Raw genomic sequence first — 26,631 nt, 5'->3', positions numbered from 1 at the left:
ATGAAGTTGGACTGAAAAAAAATCTGGAATTGAGAATTAATAATCAAATTTATTCATTTAATTTAATGAATAACATGAACGACGCTCGGTGTAATCGCTTTTTACATCGCTGTGATCGTCGGGGTAGGGGTAGATGTTAAAATACAATTCAACAGATGCTTCAATAAGCAATATAGCCTCAATAATTCTCGGTAAGCTCCGTCCGCGGCTGTATCCCTTACACGGTGTTGATCCTCCGCCGGTCACGCGTGCATCGGCGCCCCCTGCCGTCCGCTCCTCTGCATAAGCGCATCAGCGACCGAGGCCTCGAGCAGGCCTGCCGGAGGAGCAGCCCGATTCGACACTTCTGCTTTTACACATTAATCCGTCACCAGTTTGATTCGGGTCCAAAATCAACCGCGTTCTCGCGCATCACAAGCGAGATCGCGTTTCGAAATTAAACGAACCGTAAACGCCGCTCTTCGAACGGAACCACGTTAATGTTTTTCCTCACCGTGTGGAATCTGCCGATGCCAACCGCGCGCTGAACTAGCATGCGTGCTACTTCCTTGTTAGTGAGTCGGTGCGAGAGGGCGACAAGAAGTTTCAACCCCGCATGAGCGTGTGTGGATTTAGCTAACGTTTTCGACGGGATCCTCCGTTCGCGAACCTGCCCAGGAGCGAAAAACGATACGCTTTTAACGCGTCACCGGCCGGACGGCGCTAACCGGGGCATGGAGGCTGATTTGACTGCTGTTGCGCGGCTGATCTGCTAAGTTAGCACTGGCTGGCTAACGCAATCTTTTCATCATATGCGCGGAACCGGATTATAAATCGAGGATTTCATGGACATAACTTACCCGAGCCCTGCTGTGGATTTAACCCGCCGGTGATGGTTATGCGCGATGAAGGATTCGCCGCGGTGGCTCGCTGTGTGAACGCGCAGACGTTAGCCGCGCCACGCTAGCGCTTAAAGTGGGTTTCAAATGTTTTGCTTTGTTTGCCGGGGACTGAAACGCGAGCACTTCGGAGCGAGAAAAGTGGGATATTAAATGCCTAACCCGGAGATCGTCGGCCGCGAGGGCCGAGGCAGAAGCCCTCCGCCGCAGAGGAGCCAGCGCGAGGCGAGACGGAGCAAGAGCCGCCGGGAGAGGCACCGGGACGGGAAGGGGCGATCCGCGTCCTCCTCGTCCCGGAGGAAGAGACACAAGCGCGGCCGGGAGAAGCAGCTGCAGCAGCCGCAGCCCTGGCAGCAGCAGGACGCGCTTTACGACGGGGACGCGGGGACTTTGGTGGAGTACGACGACGTGAGCTCGCAGTCCGAGCGCTTCTCCGGCAGCCCGTCGCCCAGAACCGACGCGCTGTCCGTGGACCGGCTGAGCGAAGCCGAGCTTCAGGACTGCGGCTACGAAGCGCCGGCCGGGAGAGAGCACAACTCGTCCTCGCGCAGGAGAGACGGACCCGCGGAGAGAATCCGTTCCGAAAAGGACGCCAAGCGGAACCGGTCCGGCCGCGAGCAGGACGCGGCGTTCAAATCGCGCAGCGGCGTCAGGAATCACGACAGCAACGGCAGGAAGCCGTCGTCCGCTTCCCAAGCGGACAAAAAGGAGTCCAGGCGACACAAAAGCAAGCCCAAACCCGAGAAGGACGCTCCGTCCGCCTACAGGGAACCGCCGCAGGCGTACAGGGACGACCGGGAGGAGCTCAGGGCCTACCGGAGGAGCAGTCCCAGCTTCAAGGCGACGGCGGATAACGCGAGTCCTTACGGGACGTCTTATTATGGATACCAGTCTCCCCCGGCGAACTACCAGCTGATTCCTTGGAGGAGCCCTAAGAAACAGTCTCCTACCTCGACCTACTATCGGGACCCGGAGATGTACGCTGCCTATAACGCGTTGAACTCGAGCGGCAAGCGGAAGCGTTCGCCGGCCAGCCCGTACTGGCGCCGGTCGCCGAGTTACGGCCGCCACAGCCCCTACGAGCAGGGCGAGTTCGCCGGGAGCCCGTACGGCCAGCGCAGGCGCTCCCGGAGCCCCACGCCGGACACCAGGTAAGAAGAGACTAATCGACGACGGAGCGCGTTGTTAAAACATCGAGTTGTGCGAGAAGTCGGGAGAAGTACCCGCAACACGTGGCTGTCAAGACCTCACGGTGTTCGGAGTTGCTAGATTCGAGTCGTTTCGGAGACTCGTGTTCGTTAACGAGTTTCCACGGACATAGATACGATTATTACAGTGCTTCGATTAAGAGTCCTCCGTGTAAACAAATATCATCGATGACCTTAAACCGTCTAAAGCCATAATCGAACTAAAAACCGTCGAATTAAGACGCGCGGAGTGTTCAGATTTTAGGCACCTTATTGTGCATGTGTTAAAGTGCAGGACAGACACGTAAACGAGCTCTTTTTGGTACGTTTGGGACAGGATGATCACGCAACATGCTCGAAAACCGTTTTACAAATGTTGTGCGGGTCATTTGTTGTTGTTGTTGACAGATATCGCGATTTGGTTTACTATTTAATTCAAGCTTCGATCTGATGCGCGTTTGTTACGCTTTATGCACTCCCCTACCGAACATTCCCCATCAGTGTAACATTATAAACGCATGACACGCATTTGTTTAACTCGTCTAGTGAAAATGCACGTGGCTGATTCCAGCGTTGTGGATGTGACGTTTCCAGTACAAATTCAAAACATAAATTCACAGAGAAAGTAAATATTGAATATTGAAACATCTGTTTATATTTTCCAAAACAACTAACTCAACCACAGTTACAGCATCAAAGAAATTCAATCTGTACACATTTTTCATACTTGCGTTATGGATGTGACAGAGCGAGTTTACAGTGCACAGCATATTTGGTAGAAATTCTGTGAATTAAACTGCACAACCCAAAACAAATGATGCTCATCAAAAGTATAAGAGTCGTTTCTCTATACAGCACGAATGATTGATTTCATTTTATTTCACATTTTTGAGGGGAAAGTGTCGTTATGGATGTGACACTTTTTCGTTATGGATGTGACGGATGTGAAATTGCCATTTGTGTGACTTTGGTAAATCATATAGAACAGTTTGAAAACATTGACACTTGACAGAGACATTTTTAAAGTACTGTAAAACACTTGCCTACGCAAATAATGTAGAAACGGTTTCGCTATTTTGGTGAAAACATTTTTCTTTTCAAGGCAAGGTTGACATTTGCACAGAATTGCTGATATATATTAGCAGAATAGACAAATATCGCCACGTGTAATTGTTTTAACATCATACAGCAAGTCTGCAGTGCTTTATCGTCTGGGTTGGTGTTGTCACACTCAGAAATAAAGGTACGTGAGCTGTCACTGGGGTGGTTCCTTTTCAAAAGGTACACATTTGTACTTAAAGGGTCCACGTTGGTACCTCAGAAGTATATATTAGTGCATAAAATATTTAAGAGGAACACTTTTTTGTACTTTTTAGGTACCATTATGTACCCTTGGGCTATTAATGTGGACCTTTTAGGTGCGAATTTGTACCTTCTGAAAAGGTACCACTCCAGTGACAGCTCACATACCTTTATTTCTGAGAGTGTTTTACGCCACACAAACCTTATAATAAACTGCAGCACATTTACTGTTATTTTACAGACTTCCTTCTCTATATCTTATACTATGTAAAAAGTACTCAAATGTGAATAAAGTTCAGATTGTTAAACTATAGAGAGGAATTTTCAACATCAAAAGTCAACAACAAACATCTTTAAATGCAGTTCACAACAGTAAATAAAGGGAAGACACGCAACATACAGAAACTGCTGGTTTACAGATGTTTTACAGTGCGTCTTTTAAAAAAAAAATCAGGTAAACATGCATTTTACGAGCATCTGAATCTGTATGTTTTATTTATTTGTCTTTACGCAATGCAAGACGGGTTTTGTTAACATTTCAATACAGAAAGGCAAGTTTTAACCCAACTTTACGCTCATTCGGCTTAATTAGATCTGCATTTTGACAGATTACAGTCTATAGAGTGTTGTTCTTGAGGATCGTACTTTATTCTCAGGTCTGTTTTCGTTCTTGCCAGCCTAAAATATGCAGAAGATCCTTCAGTTTGTTTTGCTTGACTTTAAAATGCTCTTGCACACACTGTTGACTCTTTCCACATTGTATTGAGTCGGACTCAAACACGTGGCGTGTTCTGGCTCACATGCGTCACGGGCTTTGCTGCGGCTTGAGCAACAGGACTCAGACTTTGCTTCATAAAGGCTTCAGCTTTCCACGGTGTACGTTTAACCTGTATATCCGCAGGCAGAAGTGAGTCCTAAAGGGCTTAGCCTGCTGTTTTATGAGGCGTAATAATGGTTGTAATTATAACCAGATAAGTATAATCTTAGTTTAAGAAGCAAATTAAGTGCAGCGACTTGTCTTTCGGCTCATTGGCTGATTTGGTCATGTGGTTTCAATCACCTGTCAGATGATTAAACAATAGCAGAGACTGCATGCGTGAGCTGTCATGGTTTAGTGTGGGGCTGAACAGTATATGCTGTCTGCAATCTTGAGTTGATCATCACAACAGTTGAGAGTACATGTCATTTATGGAGTTATTGTAGGCTTGTCACTATATTTATTATTTTTATATGATATCTTGCACCTAAATATATTGTGATGCACAGTATTGTTGCCATTTTAGAACAGTTTTATGCCACTCGTTTTATAATACCAGAATGACAATATAATAGCATCACAATGCAAGTGCACTACTCCAATGAACACATCATATTTAACTCTTAAGAATGTTTAATTTAATTACAGTAATTTAAATAATGAGGCAATGGAATCAGAATGTGGAAAGGCATATCCTAAATAAATAATAATAAATGTTAACGCAAAAGTATTAGAGTAACAGAGGCTGCGGTATCTGCTACCAGATCTATTTCACTCGTCAGACTCCCACTTGAGATTATACTACAGTAATTTACAGTAAATATTACAGTGTTTTCAACCATACTGACCCTGACACCTAAACTAGAGAAAGATATGTTGCACAATCAGCTGAAATGCTGCTAGAATTGGTGTTTATGTAAAGGTGATATATATTGCATCACCAAAAATTAAGCTCATGTCCATGTGTTGTGCAATAAGTCCATATATTGATTATTGTGACAGTTATTGCAAGGAATAACCATAACAGAGTGAAGCTTTATCACTTGCATTTGTTTTAATAGCATTTCAAGAGAGTTTAAAGCATTCGAACACAAAAAAAAAAGTACATTTGCAGCTTTTTTTGAATGTGGAGGAAAAATAATTGTTGACAGCGCTTTACCTACAATTTTAAACCGAGAGGGAGAGAAAAACTTTTGCTGATGGATCGTTGGTACTATTTCCGGAAGATGAGCATGTCGCAGTTTAGCTAAATTAATTCACATCTCCTCCTGATGCGATGCGCCTTCGCTGTTTGCAATGCACTAAAACATTGTTTTCCATGCGCTTCATTCTTGAGATGTATAGTTTGTCTAAAGTGAGGTATATAAACTATATAGTATACTATGAGCAGAGAGACAATCAGCCAGCGCAGTCGTCCCTCCAGAGTAAAAAGCCGGTTTGTTTACTTGCGGGAGTTCCATTAATATTTACCTGCACCGTAATTCTGACCAATCGAAAAGGGTTGTTGCTAGATCGGATACGGTTGTGGCCGGAAGTTAACGAGAATTATTTAGATTAATAATTATATTTTAATTATATAATAATTATATAATTTATTAAATTTCTCATTTATTGTATTTTATTAACGCCTAGCCCAACCCTAAACCCAGCCGTCAAAGTAATGTAAAAACAGTAGTTGTAGCGAGTATCATTCATGTTATCTGTTGAGTGACCTAATAAATTGTATTTTTTAACACCTGCCTCTACCTCAACCCTCACAGCAATGTAAAAATATTAATTATTGTTATGCAGTGGCAAAAAAATGCTGCTATTTTAATGTGCACATCGCACTTCCGGCCGGTTGCGCATCCGATCTAGACTTTACCATCGAAAAGCAGTTTAAGAAATATGTTCAATAACTTCTGACCAATGAGAGATGTGGATTTTGTCACATGACTGCATTTTGGTTCTTTTCCAACTGGTTCTGACCAAAGCAATCAGTGTGGTGTGAAAAGGATCCAAAGGCGGCAGAAAACGCTACGATGCATCATCTATTGCTCTCGATCCAGACCAAATGAACCAAACCACAGATGCGAACCCACCCTAAAGGCTCTCAGAATGAGTGAATGTACATGAATAGCATTATGAGTACAGGAAATCAAGGTTTATCTGAACTCTTCCTGTTCGAATATTGCCTTGGACTAAAGAAAACATCAGATAAATGCGACATGTTTTTCATTCTGAGTGATGGCGGGAGAAAAACAAAACAAAAACACAATGATTGAGACAATGGCACATGTGTTTGTTGATCAAAACACCTACGCGTTTATTATTTCATTTCAACAGCAGCGTTCGATTACTCATTATCTGTGTCTGAATGCGCTTACTAGAACAGCAAAGCGCAGTTTCCCCTACTAATCTTTGTCTATTGTTGTATTTTTCCAAAATCGTTCAGCTTTAAATCACTGTCTTCTGCTCATCAATTTATAATAAATACTTCCTGTCTGGCTTTATCAAAATAATGAAGGTTACAGACAAAAGTAGTCATATAATATTGCGTAATGTTTTTTTTTTTTTTTTTTAAACGACCTTATCTATTAGAGCATGCTGTAAAATGTAGTGTATAGCCCTGATTCAAAGCTGAATTTTCAGCATCATTACTGCAGTCTTCACTAACACGTGATTTATTTCATTAGAAACATGCTGCTTAATTTTTTTCTGATTAATGGAGAGTTGAAATGACCAGCGTTTGTTGCTGTTGTTAATGTTAAAATCACTTTTATAAGTGGTTTAAACCCATTTGTGTGTCAGCAGTGTGTGAACATCTCCAGCCTCTAATGGTCGACATAAATTAATTGTGTTTGTTCTAATCAGACTTGATGTAGCACTGTGATTGACATTCTCCCTTTGTACGTGTCATCAGAGGGGGAAAGCCCCGCCCACTAGTGACCATCTCTCCATCTCATTAGCATAAACAGCAGCCCTGAGTGAGAAGCAGCCGTCTGTCCATTAGCCATTAGAGTGTGCTGAAGATAATGTCAGCATAGACTCAGAGGATTATAGATGTGGAGTTTTAGATGAACATCAGGAGCGACATAGACTGACAGAAGCATCACGCAGACACTGACGCTGACGACATGCAGGCCTGACCGAATGTTTCTGACTTCAACTGTGGAAGAAAACTGAGCTATCGCGGCCGATCTAAGTGCAGATTTGTGACTAATGCTGTGGTTTCTCCATCAGGCGGCCGGTGAAGTCTGGCAGCAGGAGCCCGTATCCTTCAGCCCGTCACTCCCGCTCCCGCTCTCGGCACCGCGTGTCCCGCTCCCGCAGTCGTCCCTCCAGCCTGTCGCCCAGCTCGCTGACCCTGAAGAGCAGCCTGGCCGCGGAGCTCAGCAAGCAGAAGAAGGCCAAAGCGGCAGAAGCGGCCCGCGCCAAAAACAGCTCCAGCAACGCCTCCACCCCCACCAAGGGCTCGTCCTCGTCCTCCAACGCTCCTCAGCCCAGCCCCGTCACCAACCACGCAGCCAAGAAGACCAGACCTCCGTCTCCGCCTCCACCCGAAAAAGGGCCCCGGACTCCAGTGTGCAGCCAGCCGCAGTCCCCGGTGGAGCGACCTGCGAAGAGGAGCGCGGACGTCCCGCTGCCCGGCAGAGACGCTAAACTGAAGGAGGAGAAGAAGAAACAGGCCGTAAAGGAGAAGGAGAAGACCGTCGCTCCGGTTGTAGCCACACACACACCCGCAGCCAACAACATGGAGCATCTGGAGGCCAACGACAGGTACAGTTCCGCTAAACTGTTCGCCCTCCTGTGATTTGTTTCTTCATGAAGTATTTCCCAAATGATGTTGAACAGATGCAGGACTCGTTCACAGTGTTTCCTCTAATGTTTGTTCTCCTGGAGAAAGTCTTATTTGATTTATTTCGGCTAGAATAAAAGCAGGTTTAATAGTTTTAAAGCCATTTTAAGCTCGATATTATTCGCCCCCTTATGCAATATCAGTGTTGGATTGTCTCCAGAGCAAACCACTGTTATACAATGACTTGCCTAATTACCCTAACTTCACCCTGATTACCCCAGTGAAGCCTTTACATGTCGCTTTAAACAGCATTACACGTTATTATTCTTCATGTTTTTGTCAGTGTCAGCAGTTTAAAGGAGTCTTCAGCAGGGAAGAAGAGCTCTAAACCGGAGAGGAAAGTCCGTGCGCTGCTGTCAGATCTTCCTCTTCCTCCGGAGCTGCCGGGACTCACGCCTGCGTCTCCGCTCAGCCCGCCAGACGAGAAGAAGACGCCCGCTCCACGCCGCAGACCCAAGTATGGCCACAGAACATCCCGTCCACACTTATACCCCAGCGTCCTTCAGCTCAGGCTGAAATATATTTATGTTTGTCGGCACATCGCTTTTCACTATAGTTATCAATCCAAAGCAGCTTGACAGAAGGTGCACATCCTTACATTACAGTCCAAAGCAGAACGGTTCAGGAGTTGGCAGTGGTGTTGTCAAAAGTATCAGGTTTGGTACCAATCGGTATGGAAATTTTATAGAGTTGTGAATGACGCTGGTCTCGCAGTTCGCTTACGATTATCACGCCATCGCCTTGGTTCAGTTTGATATCATGGTGCGTTGGCGATGCTTTCATACACAATTTTATGTGGCAACTAGGCTTGGGCGGTATCCAAATTTTGATACCGTCAAACCTCCTCCCTATTACAGCTCATTAGTCAAAAATGCAATAAAATAATATAAAATATTGATCAAAAGTAGGTTTATTTGATGCATTTGTGGTGTTTGTTCAAGCCTTTCTGAAATGATGAGTCTCCCACAAATGCCGTTCGCAGTGCACACGACACACACACAAATTCTGACTTAAATTGTATATAGTGTCCCTCCAAAAAAATAATATTTACATGTAGTAATAATAATAACACATGTTCATTGAAGTGTTTTAAGTGTTTGTTGTCCTGTGTGTGTGTCAGAATCTGCGGGCCGCGCTTCGGGGAGATCAAGGAGACGGAGATCGACTGGGGGAAACGCTGCGTCGACAAATTCGAGATCATCGGCATCACTGGAGAGGGTACTTACGGCCAGGTGTACAAGGCCAAGGATAAAGACACTGGTACGATGAGGATTTTTAAGGCTTCGATATCAGTTTGCTCATTTTCTAATTTAGTTCTGTTATATTTGTGTTATTTTGTCAAATTAAATTAGATAAAAACAGTGGGATTATGCTTTTTGAACACTGGAAAGAATGTTTTAGAGATCATTGTCACCTCTACATTTGATATATCAGGATAATTTTCAGAATTACACATGAATTAGCCATGATTAAACATGGCGTTTAGGATTAATGCGGAAGCATGTAATGGTATTAGAAGTGCTATGTTTCATTTGTTATCTACAGGACTTAAAAAGTCTTAATGTCTTAAATTAAAATCCGGGTAATTAAGGTCTTAAATTGTCTTAAATTTTACCGTAAAGTGGCTGTAGGTATGACATTTTCAGCCAGTCTGCTTAATGACGATAGGGAAGCACAGTGGTCCACCGTAAAACATCTAACAGTTGATTAATTTAGCACTTGTAAAACAGGAGAGAAATGACAGTCTCCGTGGTTTATTAGCTTATTACGGTAGGTCGGGTACAGAGTACAGGCGCTGACGTCGCTCTGCACCTGCGTGCTGTTATTATGCGGTTGTTGATGTGTCAAAATGTAAAGATGGGAAATTGTACGTTTAACGACGTGGCAAAGAGGCAATGTGTAAATTCTGCAAAAAGACCTTTTCGTTAGGGAACATGGGGCTCAAAGTTGTCAAGTCGCACATGAAAGGAGGAAAGCAGCAGCGTGACGCTGCAGCAGCTTGTCATAGCAGGTCCAGGTTAACCCCTGCATTGTTTGCAGCTCGACCTAACAATGTTAATAGTTACTAATGTTAGGCCTGTAGCCTGTGTTATGAATAAGTAATGTTGACCCTTTTAAACTACTCATTCATTAAAAAAGACAAAAGAGCTGTGTGCATGTGCACGTTTGGATAATGTCGGGCTATAAACGGGTTCGGGCTTTTAAAAGCTGTCGATCAAAATGTATTTGTCGGGTTCGGGCTCTATCGGGCCTAACTTTTATATCCTGGTTAAAGCTCTAGTTCAGACGCCCCCTCACAGTCAGCTATAACAGTTTAATTTCACCACCAGACACCCAAAAAGCAGGTACTGCGGGTTATCCGTACTGTGACGAGGCACTATTTATTTAAATCTAACGAGAACATTAAAATGAGTAGCCTATTCCGAAGAAATTATAAAATTTTTGGGTCTTAAATTATATTTGTTGAGGTCTTAAAAAGCCTTAAATTTTACTTTTAAAACGGTGCAAGAACCCTGACCTAATTTAATTTCAAAATAGATTTTTTATAGTGAAGCTTTTCTTTAATTGCTCAGTTGTAGATGGATTATTATCGTCATTATTAAAGTCTTGAGAAAAAAAGCAATAAACATTTTACAACAGAATCACCTGTGGTTTATTCTTTATTTATTTACATGCATTAATTTAAACATCACCACTGATTATATCTGTATAATTTCTAATATTTTACAAGCCTGTGCTTTACCTCATGGCAGCAGAACTGTAGATCCCTGCTACTCTAATCAGTTTGTATGCTAATGCAGGAATCGGGTTGTGTGCACCTAATGCATCTTTGTTTCGTTGTTCAGCTGAGTTGGTGGCGCTGAAGAAGGTGCGTCTGGACAATGAGAAGGAGGGTTTCCCCATCACCGCCATCCGGGAGATCAAGATCCTGCGGCAGCTCAACCACAAGAGCATCATCAACATGAAGGAGATCGTCACCGACAAGGAGGACGCCTTAGACTTTAAGAACGATAAAGGTGACGCCTGGAAATGAGCAGCTGGAGTGTGCTTCAGGAGGGTTCGCTTTCAGTGTTGGGTGTTTTGAAGCCAGTAGTGACTGTGATTAAATTAGTTGAACGCTGAAAAGCTGAAGCAAGAGAGTATGGTTGACCAAAAAAAACAACAACCTAATTTTGAATATTCATCGTGTTTATAAGGGAAAAAACTCGTTCTAGTGTGGAAATAAGTAGTTACTGTAATTAAATCAGTTCTCCGCTGAAAAGGTGAAGCAAGGGACTTAAGAGTCAGATATAGTCATCATCATTAGAGTTGTTCCAATGCAAAGAAATAACCAGTTCTCCACTGAAAATTAACGCAATGTACCAGGGCTGTTAAATAAAACAACTAAACGAAACGAAAGTCTTGTTCCAATGCGGAAATAACGGGTCACTGCGATTAATTAAATTAGTTCAGAAGGACACTTGTAAGGCTGGTAAAGATAAACGAGGATTTTGAATTACAGTTCCTGTAATTAAATCCGTTCTGCACTGAAAAGGTGAAGCATGGCAGTAGTTCACAGGTGTCAAACTCAGTTCCTGGAGGGCCGCAGCTCTGCAGAGTTTAGTTCCAACCCTAATTAAACACACCTGATCAAACTAATCGAGTCCTTCAGGCTTGTTTGAAATTTACAGCTAAGTGTGTTGGAGCAGGGTTGGAACTAAACTGTGCAGGGCTTCGGCCCTCCAGGAATTGAGTTTGACACCCCTGTAGTAGGGCTATAAAACAGAGACAGAGTGTCTCCCTCCTGAACTCTGCCCCACACAGACTCTTTTGCCCCCCAAATACACCCCCCACTCTCCTCTAACTTAAACTCCTCGCAATAACTGCACTGTTTAACATTTGCACATTTAAAATTTGCACATATTCACTGCACCACATTGAACTGTTTACTTATTGAACTGTACATATCCACTGCATATGGACGTTTGTAATTATGTACACACCCACAATACATATACACTTATAATCATGCTTATTTATCTCCATACTACTGATTATTAATAGCAACCTGTACATATATTCATATATTGTTACATATACACTTGTAATCATGTTCATCTATCCCTGTACATATATTCATATATTGTAACATATACACTTGTAATCATGTTTATTTATCTGCACACTACTGATTATTAATAGCAACCTGCACATATATTCAGATATTGTAAATCTGCTCATAGCTTATCCAACCTGTATATAATGTTGATAGTACATCCATTTGTAAATATCACCATAGTTTTCTATAACTGCACTTTATAATTTATTCCTGTATCCTGCACTTGCTGCTATTGCACTGCTGGTTAGACCTAAACTGCATTTCGTTGCATTGTACTTGTACATGTGTAATGACAATAAAGTTGAATCTAATCTAATCTAAAAAAGGCAACACTTTAAAATGATGGTCCATTAGTTATGGTAAGCTAAATGCGTTTAATAACATGAACAAACAGTTAGTAATACATTCATTAGGGTACTTAATCATCTTTTTAAACGTTATTTAATTTAAATGACATTGTCATGTTAACTGACTTTGCAATAACTAATGTTTACAAGTGCAACTATGATTAATAGTAATTAATATATGCTGTAAAAGATTATTTATACTTAAATGTTAGTAAACACATTAAAGAACACCATTATTCTAAAGCGTTACTAAAAATATATAATAATAATAATGTCAAGATGTAATAATAATAATAATAATAATAATAAGGTGATGCATAGTAGTAGTGTTGTGCAATTTATTTCAAAAATTTTGAATATACATTAAATATATAAGGAAAAAAGACTTGTTTCAATGCACACGAAGCTAGTTACTGTAATCTCTACTGTAAATCAATTCTTCTCCTCTGAAAAGGTGAAGCAATGTAGTAGGATTGTCAAAAATAAAAATAAGATATTTAATTTTTTGGTAAACAGTGTAGAAACACTTAAACTCAAAGAGTTGAAAGTTTAATTTCTGTTGTCTGAGCTTTGAAATGTGTAGGGATTTTAAGTGAGTCAAGTAAACTCAACTTTTACCGTGAACAGAAATTATGAAAGTAGTTTGACACAATGTTAACGATGCAATTAGTCATGAAGTAATTAATAATTAATCAGTGCCTCCAGTGTTTATTGGTAACATTCAAGCCTAAAGTGACGACATTATTTCTGCTTCAGTTTTTGTGATGTGAAAAGCACTGAACTCTTTCAATCTTTCTATTTTTCCTCACTGCACTATGCTGATGTACTGATAAACGCCCTGTGTTTTGGTTGTGTTTCGGTCTGTCAGGCGCGTTTTACCTGGTGTTCGAGTACATGGACCACGACCTGATGGGCCTGCTGGAGTCGGGCCTGGTGCACTTCAACGAGAGCCACATCAAGTCCTTCATGCGGCAGCTGCTGGAGGGCCTGGACTACTGCCACAAGAAGAACTTCCTGCACAGAGACATCAAGTGCTCCAACATCCTGCTCAACAACAAGTAAGGGGTTGATCACACCAAACACAATCTCATTATTTATTTAGAGTAGGTTTGGGCCGATAAACGATGCCATCGTCCGACGCCGATGGCCAATAGACAACGCGATGCTGAGCTGGAATCGCCGATCTTCCGCCCCGCCCCCGTCGCAAACCCGCTCGTGAAAAATACACACTGAGGCCTTGTTTACACTGATACAGCCTAGTGTTAAAATGCGTTTGCGGGACTTATAATGCCCGCAAACGAGCGATAATCTCCCAGAAATCGCGCGTCTCCCTCCCAGTCCTCAAACAAGTCTCGCACCCTTCTCACCCCCGGATCCCTCCTCGCTCTTCAGACACGTGGCGCGCGCTCTATCAAACACCCTTTACACATGATGACCATACCATCATCCATTGCGATGTTTCACATTAGACATCGTATGATGCCAAATTGATCGACATCGCCCAACCCTAATTTAGAGAAAGCGTTAGATGGAGAGAAGAGTGAGAGAAAGGCTTACTATCTGAGCTTACATCACACACCGTGGTTCTGCATAGCCACGCCTCCTGTCAATCAACAAACCAGTCAGATTGACAGTTTTTTTATAAGTCAGTATCAGCATGTTAGTCTTCAGGATTATCTATAAGCTAGCGTGATACAAGACAACGACAAAATTCACGTTAAGAACATATAAAACTGATATCGACATGTAAAGCTTGCAGTTTGTCATCCAAAATGGATCAAGGTTTTTTTCTCACGTCACCCCATCAAATCTTTTGACCCATCAAATGCTCTCTAGTGTCTGACATGCACCGCTCCCTTCAAGACGCTTGTCATTTGCTCGTCATTCGATGCGTTTGAGCTCAGCCACTCTAAGTAATTAATCGGAACGCTATTGGCTGCTTTTTTAAAAGAGGAGGGGTTGCTCTATGTCCCGCCCTCTCGCTTTTGAGATTACGTGAAACGTTGAATATTAAATGCACATTTCAAAAGCACTTCAAAGCACCTTTAAAGTAAGCTTGATGAATATTCTCAGAACATTGGGTTGCTATTGTCAAGAACTACACACACACACACACACATACACAACAGAAGTCAGGCTGTCTTGTTCTGGTTTATTGAATGTTTACCTCAGATTTTTGTTGACTGTGGGATTTGACAAGATACTACTGGCGATCGATTCATTCAGGCCGAGCTCTAGCTTAAAAGTTTGATCATATGTTTTATGCAGCGGATGCCCTTCCAGACAACACCCATACACACTCTTTCACACATACACTACGCACAATTTAGCCTACCCAATTCCCCTATAGCGCATGTGTTCGGACTGTTGGGGAAACCGGAGCACCTGGAGGAAACCCACACCAACACAGGGAGAACATGCAAACTCCACACAGAAACACCAACTGACCCAGCCATGGGTCGAACCAGCGACCTTCTTGCTGTGAGGTGATTGTGCCACCCACTGCGCTACCATGCTGCCCAAGACTGATTTTATAAAATTATTCTTATCATTCAGTCACTGTACTTAAATACGGTTATTTTTCTATTGTTGTATCTTTGTCTTGATTGTATTTATAGATAGGAAAATACTCACAACACATGCAAATACAGAAATGCACTGCGAATCGTACAGACCACAACGAAAATGTGACCCTAAACAGTTTCTAGATTGTTTATTAGTTTTTATGGAGATGCGAATAGTAAACATCAATTCATCAATCAAGGACTAATGGAAATACGCAGAACACATGGAAATACAGCAATGCACTGCAACGAAAAAGGTGTCGGGGTAATTTATAGATTGTTTATTAGATTCTACGGAGATTGATGTAATATTTTAAATTCTTTCCAAATAGAAATATTAAGTCATCTCATATCGCAATTTGTATGGCAAAATATTGCAATGCTGGATTTTTCCAGTATGGTGCAGCCCTGATGCATGTCACTAATCAAAATTTGAGTTTTGCTGGATTTACAGTAGGCAGTCTGCTGAATATCTTAACAGAATATGAATTTTTTAACTTAATATTATAAATATTTTTGGCACTAAATAAAAAAGCATACATTGTATTTTTGTTTATTACCAGAATAATCAATGTTTTTGTGGTCCGGGTCACAAATGTGGTTATTTTATTGGCTTTTTTTTTTTTTTTAATAGATGAATAAAAATTTTTTAACAAAATAAATATAACAATACATGTATAATAAATATTTATTACCAATCATTTTGTGTTTTAGCCAAGTGTGTCCAGAATTGTGAAATTTTCCTTTCAATGCATTAAAATGAAATGCACTAAATGTAAATAAAACAATATTAATTGTAAAGATATTAATATTAAACGATTAATATTAATAACAATATTAATATATATTCCACTGTAAAAAGTTACCTCATAGAAAGGAAGACCGAGAGATGTGTCTGTCGAATCTGCCATGTAATTAACATGTAAATATGTGTTGTATTGTAGGGGTCAGATCAAGCTGGCAGACTTTGGACTGGCTCGCCTGTATAACTCTGAGGAGAGGTACGTAACTCCAGACATTTTTCAGACGCGAGGAGTGTAAATCAAGCAGATCAGACTTATGATTGTGTGTGTGTGTGTGTGTGTGTGTGTGTGTGTGTGTGTGCTGTTCTCCAGTCGACCCTACACCAATAAGGTGATCACACTGTGGTACCGGCCACCAGAGCTGCTGCTGGGAGAAGAGCGATACACACCGGCCATCGACGTCTGGAGCTGCGGGTGAGATGCTACTAACAAAATCTTATGTATAGACACACACACACCTAATAAACATACAGCTCAGCATGTACCCCAGTAAACCCCAACTTGTGTATACACGCACCTCATGAACACACAGTTCAACATGTACAGTTGAAGTCAGAATTATTCGCCCCCTTTTGATTTTTTTGATTAATTTTTCTCTTTTTATAAATATTTCCCAAATTATGTTTAACAGAGCAAGGAAATGTTCGCAGTGTGTCTGATAATATTTGTTCTTCTGGAGAAAGTCTTATTTGTTTTATTTCGGCTAGAATGAAAGCAGTTATTAATTTTTTAAACACCATTTTAAGGTCAAATTATTAGCCCCTGTAAGCTACATATTTCTTTTCCGATGGTCTCCAGAACAAACCATCGTTATACAGTATCTTGCCTAATTACTCTAACCTGCCTAGTTACCCTAATTACCCTAGTGAAGCCTTTACATGTGACTTTAAGCTGTATAGAAGTGTCTTGAAGAATATCTAGCCTAATATTATGTGCTGTCATCATGACAAAGAGAAAATAAATCAGTTATTAGAGATGAGTTATTAACACTGTTATGATTAGAAATGTGCTGAAGAAATCTGCTCTCCGTTAAACAGAAATTAGGGGGAAAAATAAACAGTAATTCTGACATCAACATGTATATTGTTGCGCAAAATGTATATTTTAGCGCCGGCAGCTCGCTCTCTGCAACTCTCACATGGTCGCCAACTGAAGCTAAGCAGGGCTGGGCCCGGTCAGTGACTGGATGGGAGACCACATGGGAAAGCTGGGTTGCTGTTGGAAGTGGTGTTAGTGAGGGCGGCAGGGGCGCCCAACCTGCTGTCCGTGTGGGTCCTAATGCCCCAGTATAGTGAAGGGGACTCTATACTGTCAGTGAGCGCCGTCTTTTAGATAAGATGTTAAACCGAGGTCCCGACTCTCTGTGGTCGTTAAAAATCCCAGGATGTCCTTCAAAAATAGAGTAGGGGTTTAACATCGGCATCCTGGCCAAATCTGCCCACTGGGCTCTGTCCATCAAGGCCTCCTAACCCTCCCCATATCATAAGTGGCTTCATCACTCTGTTTCCTCTCCACCAATCAGCTGGTCTGCGGTGTAAATGGCTGCCGTCGCATCATCCAGGTGGATTCTGCACACTGGTGGTGGATGAGGATCCCCCCCCCCCCCCCCCCTCTTGTGTGAAAACACTTTGAGCGTCCATAATACACTACATATAATGTATAACATAATGTAAGAAATTATTATTAATGCTATTATATCTCAGCAGACGCCAGAAACGCCAGCACGTTTATACGCGTGTCATTACTATTTATTAATCTGATTTTATATAGTTTTGTATTCTTAATTAATTTTCACATAACACGATGCCCGTGGTTAAACGTAAGAAATAATATATTAATAACTGCTAGTATAACAACAAATTTAACAACAAATGAAATGCTGTATGTAAGATACGTTTATACGCTTAATGTAATTTTATTGATCAGTTTTTTTAATTAATAGCTTTGTTTTGATAGATTTTTAATAAGATTGTCATTCGCCAAGTGTTGATGGCGTAGGATTGTAGTTCTTTCTTATTGAAGCAGTCTTGATGTTTCTTCAAATACTGTTTCTGCTTCAAATCGATGTTTGCAGCACGATCGTCATCATGGATCACGGATAAAACAAGATTTTTGCTGCTTATTCAAACTGCTTATTTAAAATAAGCCAAAACGACGTAGTTCTTGTTTTGTAAGGACAACTTAATGCGCAACATGCAAACAGACTTTTCATTTGCAGCCAGGCAACCCGCAGGCTTTCGGTGAACCGTCTTTCTATCGCAAAATATCACGTTTAAGATCTGATTTCTTTCCTCACTGCCTGTTAGATATACGATATGAAGTGGGTCTCGGATCAGCACTGCGTTAAACTCCGTTTCCCCCTGCGGTGTCTTTAATACGTGGCCGGTTATTTTACCCCAGTGTTTTCAATGGAATTTCTGCGCTCGCCTGTTGCCGGTGACGGCGCTAGCGGTTACAACTGTCGTTCATCTCGTTTTACGATTGAACAACTAAACGAATCCATTTAACCGAATGTATTGTAATTACATTACAGCATCGATGCTGTGAAAACAACCTTGTGGAACTGAAATACGTTAAGCTTTCACCGAATGTTTATCGTCGGCTGTGAAACTCTAGCTCTGCATCGCTCCCATTTTCACCTAATGTTTATGAACCGTTCACGTCACGCAGGTGCATTCTGGGAGAGCTTTTCACAAAGAAGCCCATCTTCCAGGCCAATCAGGAGCTAGCGCAGCTGGAGCTCATAAGGTAACAGCACGTTTCTTCTACTGTAAGTTAAGTGTAAATGTAGAAAAGTGTCTTGCTAATGCATGAAGTCGATGTTATTATTGTAATGTTAACTGTTTTATTGATTATATAGGGATCTTGCCATGAAATAGAAGTAATACAGTAATAACCAACAAATCAATAATCTTGTGTGTTGTGCAGTCGTATCTGCGGCAGCCCCTGCCCTGCCGTGTGGCCGGACGTCATCAAACTGCCCTACTTCAACACCATGAAACCAAAGAAACAGTACCGGCGGCGGCTGCGGGAGGAGTTCGCTTTGTGAGTAATCAGAGAGGAATCTCACAAGTTCAGTCTGTTTTTAAAGTGCAGGTCATGTTCAGTATTTTATGGAGAGCTAATATGCAGGAAAAAAAAAGCTTTTAAAAGGGGTTTGGAACCAGTTGTGTGTCAGCAGTGTGTGCGTTTCTACAAACCGTAATGGTAAACAAACAGTCTGCAGAAACATTTTGATTGACATTCTCCCTTGTTATGAGAGGGGGTAAGCCCCGCCCACTAGTGGCCATCTCTCCCTCATTAGCATAAACAGCAGCCCCTCAGTGAGAAGCAGCCGTCTGTGCATTAGCCATGAGAGTGTTTGAGCTGCTGAAGATGACGTCAGCATAGACTACAGGGTTGTTACTGGTGCTGGAAATCCTGGAAAACGCTTGATTTTTAATACAGTGTTTTCAATGTTAGAAAAGTGCTTGGATTTTGGACAATCTGCTTGAATTTGAAATTGCTGGGCTCAAATTTGACTGTTTCGGTTGCATGTGCGCAAAATTTCATCTGTGACCTCTGAATATGTTTGGGAGCATGTGTGCGAGGGCTTAAATTGTTTTTGCGCGACTAGTTTTTATTGCAAAATGTTCACCGCATGCTTGCTTTTATGGAGCTAATATTATGCCAAAACAATCTGAATTTGAATTGTGTTAAATTTAATTAATGATAATTGTAAGCTAAAAAATGTGATCACATGCTATTAAAAATGTTAAACCGAATTTAAATTTCTTTACTCGATTATTGAACATCCAAAATTTAAAAAAAAATTTAAGTCAGATTTTTATAGACATATTTTAACACTTTAGATTTTTTGGTTCTGAATTCAAAGACTGCAGATATTGGGTATGTAAAAAATACAGTTTTAAGTTTTTAAGAATTCAAACTATTCAAATTTAGATTGTTTTGGCATTATTAGCTTCATACTTATTTAGGAAACATTCGCCCAGAGTGCAACTTTGCATCTGAAACGCCAATTCAATGACTGTAAAAAAAAAAAAAAAAGCAATGCACTTGAAATATCATGAATGACTGGTCACGAAAGTTTGGTTCTACACCCAATCAAAATCTGACTGTGAGCTCATTTCTCGAGATATCAACTTTAGGTAGAAAGAGACCAAACTGAAAAACCTACTTCATCCAATAACTGTACTTTTTTGATTTATTTATTGAACCGTCCCAATAAATCTACGCTCCAAAGTGTTCAACAATTTAAGTGTAAATGTCGTATTGTGTTTTTAAAAATAGCACAATGGATTTAAATGTGAATGAGTACATACAACATACATGAACATGATTAACCGTGGTTGTTAGGTGCTGGAAATGCATACAAATGCACCTTGAAAGTGCTTGGAAAGTGCTGGAATTTGAAGTTGGAAAAGGTGTAAGAACTCTGAGACTAGGAGGATTATAGATGTGGAGTTTTAGATGAACAGCGACAGGAGCGGCATAGACTGACAGAGGCATGAAGCGCACACTGACCAACGACAACATGCAGACCCGAGCAGCACTGACAACGCAGCTAGTGCTGTTTTGTATCTGCCACTATACTGACACGCAGGCATTTGTAGCTCCGCCCTCTTCTGAAAAGAGCACAATCTCATTTGAATTTAAAGCGACGGTCACCAAAACACCACAATCGGGATCAAAGCCTAAAAGGGTCAGTTTCAGAGAGCTGGAGAACGTCATCTGTGTGCTGTTCTCAGCTCAAACTCACACACACTCTACAGACAGCAGCTTTAAAAAGTCTTGAAAGTAATATCGTTGGTTTGTCTGTTTCAGTATTCCCCTGATGGCTCTGGATTTGTTCGATCACATGCTGGCTCTGGACCCCAGCAAACGCTGCACTGCAGAACAGGCCCTGAACAGCGACTTCCTCCGAGACGTGGATCCCGCCAAGATGCCTCCACCCGAGTATGAGAGATTAGCTTTAAACTGTCGACTTTAATCCTGTACTTCTACTTTGTTTGTTGTTCTTTTTTTTTGCCAGAATAATATTTTGTTTTGCAGTTATTAATATTTTTATTATTATGATTATTATATTTTATTTATTTATTTATTGGACTTGGGCATTACATTTGGATAAGTATTTTTTTTGAACGAGTAGTCCTGAAAACACACACATGCATTAAAATGATTTTATCATCAGCGTTTATTCATGTTTTAGATGAGTAAAACAAAGTCATATTTATCATAAAAATTCCATATATTTTTGAGAGTTTCTACAAGCGTCAGGGCAGATTTATACTTCTGCGTCAAGCGCACGCATATGGTCCGGCGAAGCCTTCGTGTGGTCCGATAGCCCTCGCCGCTGACGCACACCTTTTAAAAAATGTAACCGCAACTGCACCTAGCACAAGCTCTGCGATCGGTCTGTTTGGTAGCTGTGACGAGTGTGGCCGATGCTGAGAGCAGTGAGCCCGATGGAGGGATCGCGGACAAGTGTCGACTCCCGCGAAGGAGCTCCGGATGGAAACTTTTGTTTCGCGTTTACCTTACTATTAAAGTTGTCGCACATCTGCCGGTTTAAGGGAGTTTCAGCTACTCGTACGTTAACAAAACACCCGCAGTGAAACTCGACACGGACAAACATAAAAGCCTACTGCCATCAAGTGTTTTGGAAGCGTTATTGCAGAGCAACACAAGCAGCGCACGGAAGTATAAACGCACGAGTACACGCAAGACTTGCACCGTGGGTCACGCCGATCGCTCCACGCGGAAGTATAGAGCAGGCTTCGGCCTGACAAACAAGAAACAAAACAAACAATTCATCTGAAAAAAAACAAATTACAGAAAGTTTTCCTGAAAAAGTAGGTTAATTTATTTAAACTTAAACTTTATTATTTATTTATTTAAAAATAAGTACATTGCGAAAGATGTCCTGGCATTTTTTTCACTAAACGTTTCACAAAATTCATCCAAATGTGTCATTTTAAGTAAAGAAAATATAATTTGGATAATATGAAATAAATAAAACGACGAATAAATGTTGTGTATTTCATTAAAATCTTTTAGTCCAGGCTTTTCATTTTTCCGATTATATCGATTCATCTCTTAAAGCCGTCTACGTCAAGGATGACGGCTATAACGATAAAGCGACGCACAGCCCAGCCGCAGCTACACCGATATATCTGCTGAAGTGCTACTGTAACCTTTTTACCTATTTTTCCTCCTAAAAACAAACAAAACGGACGGCCAATCAGAATCCATCCTGTTTTAACGAGCTCGAGCGTTTCAAGCGAGTGTCGTCACATCAGCGCGTGCACTTCTAATGAGCAGAACGATCCTGTGCGTTAATGCTGAGGCTAACACAGTTATGCGTGTTGCTGTGAGCAGATCTTTACCCTGTGTGTGTGTGTCTCTGTGTCTGCGTTTGTTCAGCCTCCCCCTGTGGCAGGACTGTCACGAGCTGTGGAGTAAGAAGCGGCGGCGGCAGAAACAGATGCCGGAGGAGCTGACGGCCCCTAAAGCCCCTCGCAAAGAGCTGGGTCTGGACGACAGCCGCAGCAACACACCGCAGGGATTCGGCACCGCCGCGGGAGGACACAAACCGCAGGGCAGCGCAAACGCTGCGGGCCTACTGGGTGAGTGAGCGCGCGCATGCGCAGATGCACACGCGCACCTGATTCGATCGCTTTGCGAATTTGAACGAACGTGAATAAATTGCTTCCAAATCTCCGTCTCTTTCCCACAGACCCCAAATCGGCCAACTCTCAGCTGACTCAGGATCAGCTGGCGGTGTTGCTGAATCTGCTGCAGTCCAAGAGCTCTGCGGCGGGGGGATCCGCTCAGTTCATGCAGACCGTGAGCTCCAAGATGAACCCTGAGACGCTGCAGCAGCTGAGCAAAGCCCTGCCGTGCGGCCTGCCGGAGTCCGAGCGTCCCCCGGAGCCGCCCGCGCTCCCCAAAACCTCTAAAGCCCTCCCGGCGGCCGCGTCGGGGCCCGGAGCGCCCCGCACTCCGCCCATGCCCAAACCTCCGTCTCCGCCCGGCCCGCAGCAGGCCGACGGAGAGAGCTCGGCCTCCGCCACGCAGACCGCCGTCACCATGCTGCTGGCTCAGCTGCTGAACGTCCAGCAGGGGGCGCCGGGGGACGGGACGGGCTTCGACGGAGCGGACGGAGGAGTCCCCAATACGGCTCCGGCGCCGCCGGAGATCAGACAGCCGCCGGAGCCCAGCCCCGTGTCTCCGGGTAAGATCGCACGGCAGGAGTCCTTTAAAAGATTGTGCGAACATTTAAAGGCGCCGTATGAGTTTCGGACACTCCACGACTCGCGCGCAGATATTTCAGAAGCGCGCTCGGCGAACGTTCTCGTTTATTCGAAAAGCAACGGCGAAGCCAAATGCAAGACGCGAGACGCAGATTCGGTTCCGCGTGAGGTTGTCGACGGAGCGGAGGAACTACGACGTCGCTTTGTAAGCTAATCGGCCGCTGGCATGAAACCGGTTCTGTCGTGAAAACCCCTGTAGGATATTCCCTTAGGCTTTTCGAAGATCGCGAATAACAAGCTCCGCGTTCGAACGCCGTTCGTCACACTCCTAACCCTGGCACGATAATACGAGTTGGAGCGCTTTTGGATCTTGAATGCGAACGCAAGAATCGAAAAGCTAGCGTTAGGCCACAAACGGACTACGGAGCCCTCGGGGCGCTCGTCTGTGACGTCAGCGTCGCCCTGCCGCAGACGACTTTTCGAACTTATTTGTAGAAATAACGTCCGTGACAAAGAGTTTATCTCTCTGTTTATTATATTATAATCCACGCTATATATCACGAACAAACAAATGCGCGAAAACTCGGTCCCGGAGGGCCGGCGTCCCGCAGATTTCGGCTCCAGCTTCGCGGGAAACGCGTCCGTTTCGCTTTACGGTCGTTCCGAAAGTTTTAAAACCGCGTATAAATCTGCCTGCGTAGTGTTATCGTCAGACACGCTTAAATAAGCGTATCGCTCAGGAACGAGTCTATCGAACGCCTGCGAGTTCCATCGTGGACGCGGAGCAACGTTCGACGTTCCTTTTTTGTCACGGAGTACAGCGAAAAGCGGCCCGTGCGGTCACGTATGCATTACGTTTTACGGAGGAGTGTAAATATCACGGTTACGACGAGGTCAAACGCGTTCAGACGAAGAAAAAAAAGACGGAAAATAACTCGATCGTGAAAACGACAGTTAACGCGCATGCGTTTATACGCATTTATTCACGCGTTTGCGTTACCGAGAGCAGGAGAGAGACTGGCTGCGCCGGTTAGCGGTATCTTCGTAAGGCCGTTTATTAAAATAAACGATGGACAAACGGATCCGTCTCGACGTCCTTTACGGGTGAAGGATTTATCTGCACGCGATCCGCGTTCCCGATTGGAATAACGCTACGAACTATAAAACGGCATTCGTGAAAATGCTCGAACGACAGACGAATCGTTTACCGCGGGCTATCGTTTAACAGCAGACGGCGCTCTAGGCCGAAGGTTTCCGAAGTTTTCGGTCCGCGACCCCCGAAAAAACGACGCCGGCAATTCGCGACCCTCCGTGTTCCTCCGAGGTGGTCGTACAGGTGCGAAGCTCGCGAAACGGTTCACGCGCGCCGAGTCCGTCGTTCGTTTAATTTGGGGGAACGCCGGAGATCATCCGCTACGTTCGGTCGCGGCCTGCGTTCCGTTTCGTCGTACCCGAGTGCCGCAAAGGCATCGGAAAGTTAACCCCGGTGCCGCGAAACGGATCTTCCGCGTCCAACCCCGCCGCTGCGTCTTTAACGCGGGGGCGTCCGAACTCGGTCCCGGAGGGCCGGCGTCCCGCAGATTTCGGCTCCAGCTTCGCTGGACGCGCCCGTTTCCGGAAAGCCCAGCGAGAGCTCGATCGTCCGGCCCGGGTTCGACGTGACGACACCCCGGAGGTCGCAACGCGACGGCGGAAAATGCGCGCCGCGACCACAGAACGGCATTTTTTTCTCTTGCGGCATTTTTTTCTCGCGCTCGTTGTGGTAATTTGGGCGAAACGAATCAGATTTTTGGAAATCGCCAAGCGACCCCCGCCGCCGCCGCTCTAGGCTAGCGTTCGACAGCGGGGCGTCGCGGATGCGGTCGTTAGCTCTGTGTCGCCGTAGGTGATTTTCGTCTCTCACCCTCGTGTGTTTTTCGTTGCAGATGCGGAAGGCGGCGGCGTCCCGTCCTCCGGGACTCTGGACTCTCTCTCCATTCTCCCGCCGGACCAGAGACCCCCGGAACCCCCGGAACCTCCGCCCTGCGCCGACCTGGACTACCGGCACGCCCCCGAGAGCCGACCGGCGGAACCTCCTCGACCCCCGGAGCCGGACTATCCTCCGGACGGATCGGGATACGGGGGAGATTTCGGCCGGCCCCCGCCGCCGTTCCCGCACGCGGGCTTCTCGGACAGCTACCTCGGCCGCATGATGGGGGCCGGCCTGCCTCCGCACGCGCCGCTGGGCCCGGAAGCCTTCGCTCGCGGAGATCATGGCATGGTGTTCAGCGGAGATCAGGACCATCGGTTCGAGTACAATCACGGGCCGCCGCCGCCCCCGCCGGGACAGCCCTGGACTTCCCCGTCCCAATCGCTGGGGTACGCGGCGGCGCTGCGGGGTCGAGGACTGCCTTTTTGATGCCCCGCGGAGAGAGAACCGACCGACCCCGAACGCCTCGGAGAAAAGAAAGACTCCGAAAGAGGCGCGCGGTCGCCCCGAAACCAGCACTAAACCCGTTTGTAACGTTTGTAAAACCGGAGGGACGGACGCGGCGATGGGAACTTTTTTTTGGGATTTCCCGCTCGCGCCGTTTCGTAGATCCGTTCGGTTTCTCCGGACGGATTTGGTTTGGTAATCTGTATTCCGCTGCTGTCTTTTAAATTAAAACCAGACCTTTCTTTGTTTCGGGGGCGTGCGTTCGCCGCGCGGTAAGTGTTTTTAGCAGCTGCGCGAGGACGGACGGACGGAAGGACGGACCTCCAGTATTACGATGTTTTGCACTACTGAACAAAGTAGGCGGACGCGAGCGGAGCGCTGTGCCGCATCTGCGCGCGTGACGAGCGGCGACGTGAGGCGTTTTATTTTGGGTCGGTTTCTTTTTCTTTTCTTGATGATTTTTGACCGCTCCGGGCTCCGCCCGAAGGTTTCGAGGGGTCCGGGGAGACCGGCAGCACTTGTGCGATCTGGTGAATCTACTGAACGGATCGGCGCTGCGTTTCGTCACCAGCTCTTGTCTATAGCCATTGTAAAATCGATAGTTAAAGAGACGTTTGACCTGTTTTTTGTTTGTTTTTTTTCTCTCGAGGAGACGAGCGACGATGCTTTCTTTTTTTTTTTTGTTTTGTATGAAGATGTTTTGTCCCCCTCTTTGGCAGACGTTTATTAAAGAAATGCCAACAACGGAAGACGTGCCTGTGTTTTTATTTTTTGCAAGCGTTCGCATTTAATGGGTCATGATTAACCGCATTCAGATTAGCGTATCCCCAACGCATCTCAGTCATACTAATAGCATTTGCATGATGTGTGCGTGCGCCATGTATGTAAAATACACTGCGTTTGCGTGTGTGTGTGCGTGTGTTTTGTTAAAGCATGTAGACCAGTTGTTTTCAAACTGTGGTACGCAGGTTTCCTTCTAGTGGTACGAGAAGGAATGAAATATGTCACGTACATGCTACACACATTTCAAAGTTTACCAAAAATGATGTATATAATATGCCATATATGACATATAGCCTATATTTCTGAGGTGATCTGCCATGATTTTTTAACTGTCCAGAGTTGTAGCTGCTTTACTGGGCCTACTGCGCTACTGTGTTTCGATACTGCTCATTTCGGCGGTACTT

The 26,631-nt window shown here is 44.0% G+C and overlaps 1 protein-coding gene across 1 annotated transcript; it reads left to right on the top strand.

Annotated features, from left to right (window-relative positions):
- Window positions 1-304: 304 nt before the first annotated feature.
- Window positions 305-26,193, top strand: cdk13 (cyclin dependent kinase 13). Its single transcript, NM_001366829.1, has 14 exons — window positions 305-2,029; window positions 7,347-7,883; window positions 8,246-8,419; window positions 9,083-9,222; window positions 10,809-10,979; window positions 13,277-13,466; window positions 15,917-15,973; window positions 16,088-16,189; window positions 18,446-18,523; window positions 18,704-18,820; window positions 20,600-20,731; window positions 22,199-22,401; window positions 22,512-23,009; window positions 24,954-26,193. The coding sequence occupies exons 1-14, from the start codon at window positions 1,032-1,034 to the stop codon at window positions 25,424-25,426; spliced, it is 3,870 nt and encodes a 1,289-aa protein (NP_001353758.1). The 5' UTR covers window positions 305-1,031; the 3' UTR covers window positions 25,427-26,193.
- Window positions 26,194-26,631: the final 438 nt, after the last annotated feature.

Source organism: Danio rerio, chromosome 24 (assembly GCF_049306965.1).
Source record: "Danio rerio strain Tuebingen ecotype United States chromosome 24, GRCz12tu, whole genome shotgun sequence".
Classification (NCBI taxonomy): domain Eukaryota; kingdom Metazoa; phylum Chordata; class Actinopteri; order Cypriniformes; family Danionidae; genus Danio; species Danio rerio.
This window is presented reverse-complemented; position numbering and strand designations above follow the sequence as displayed.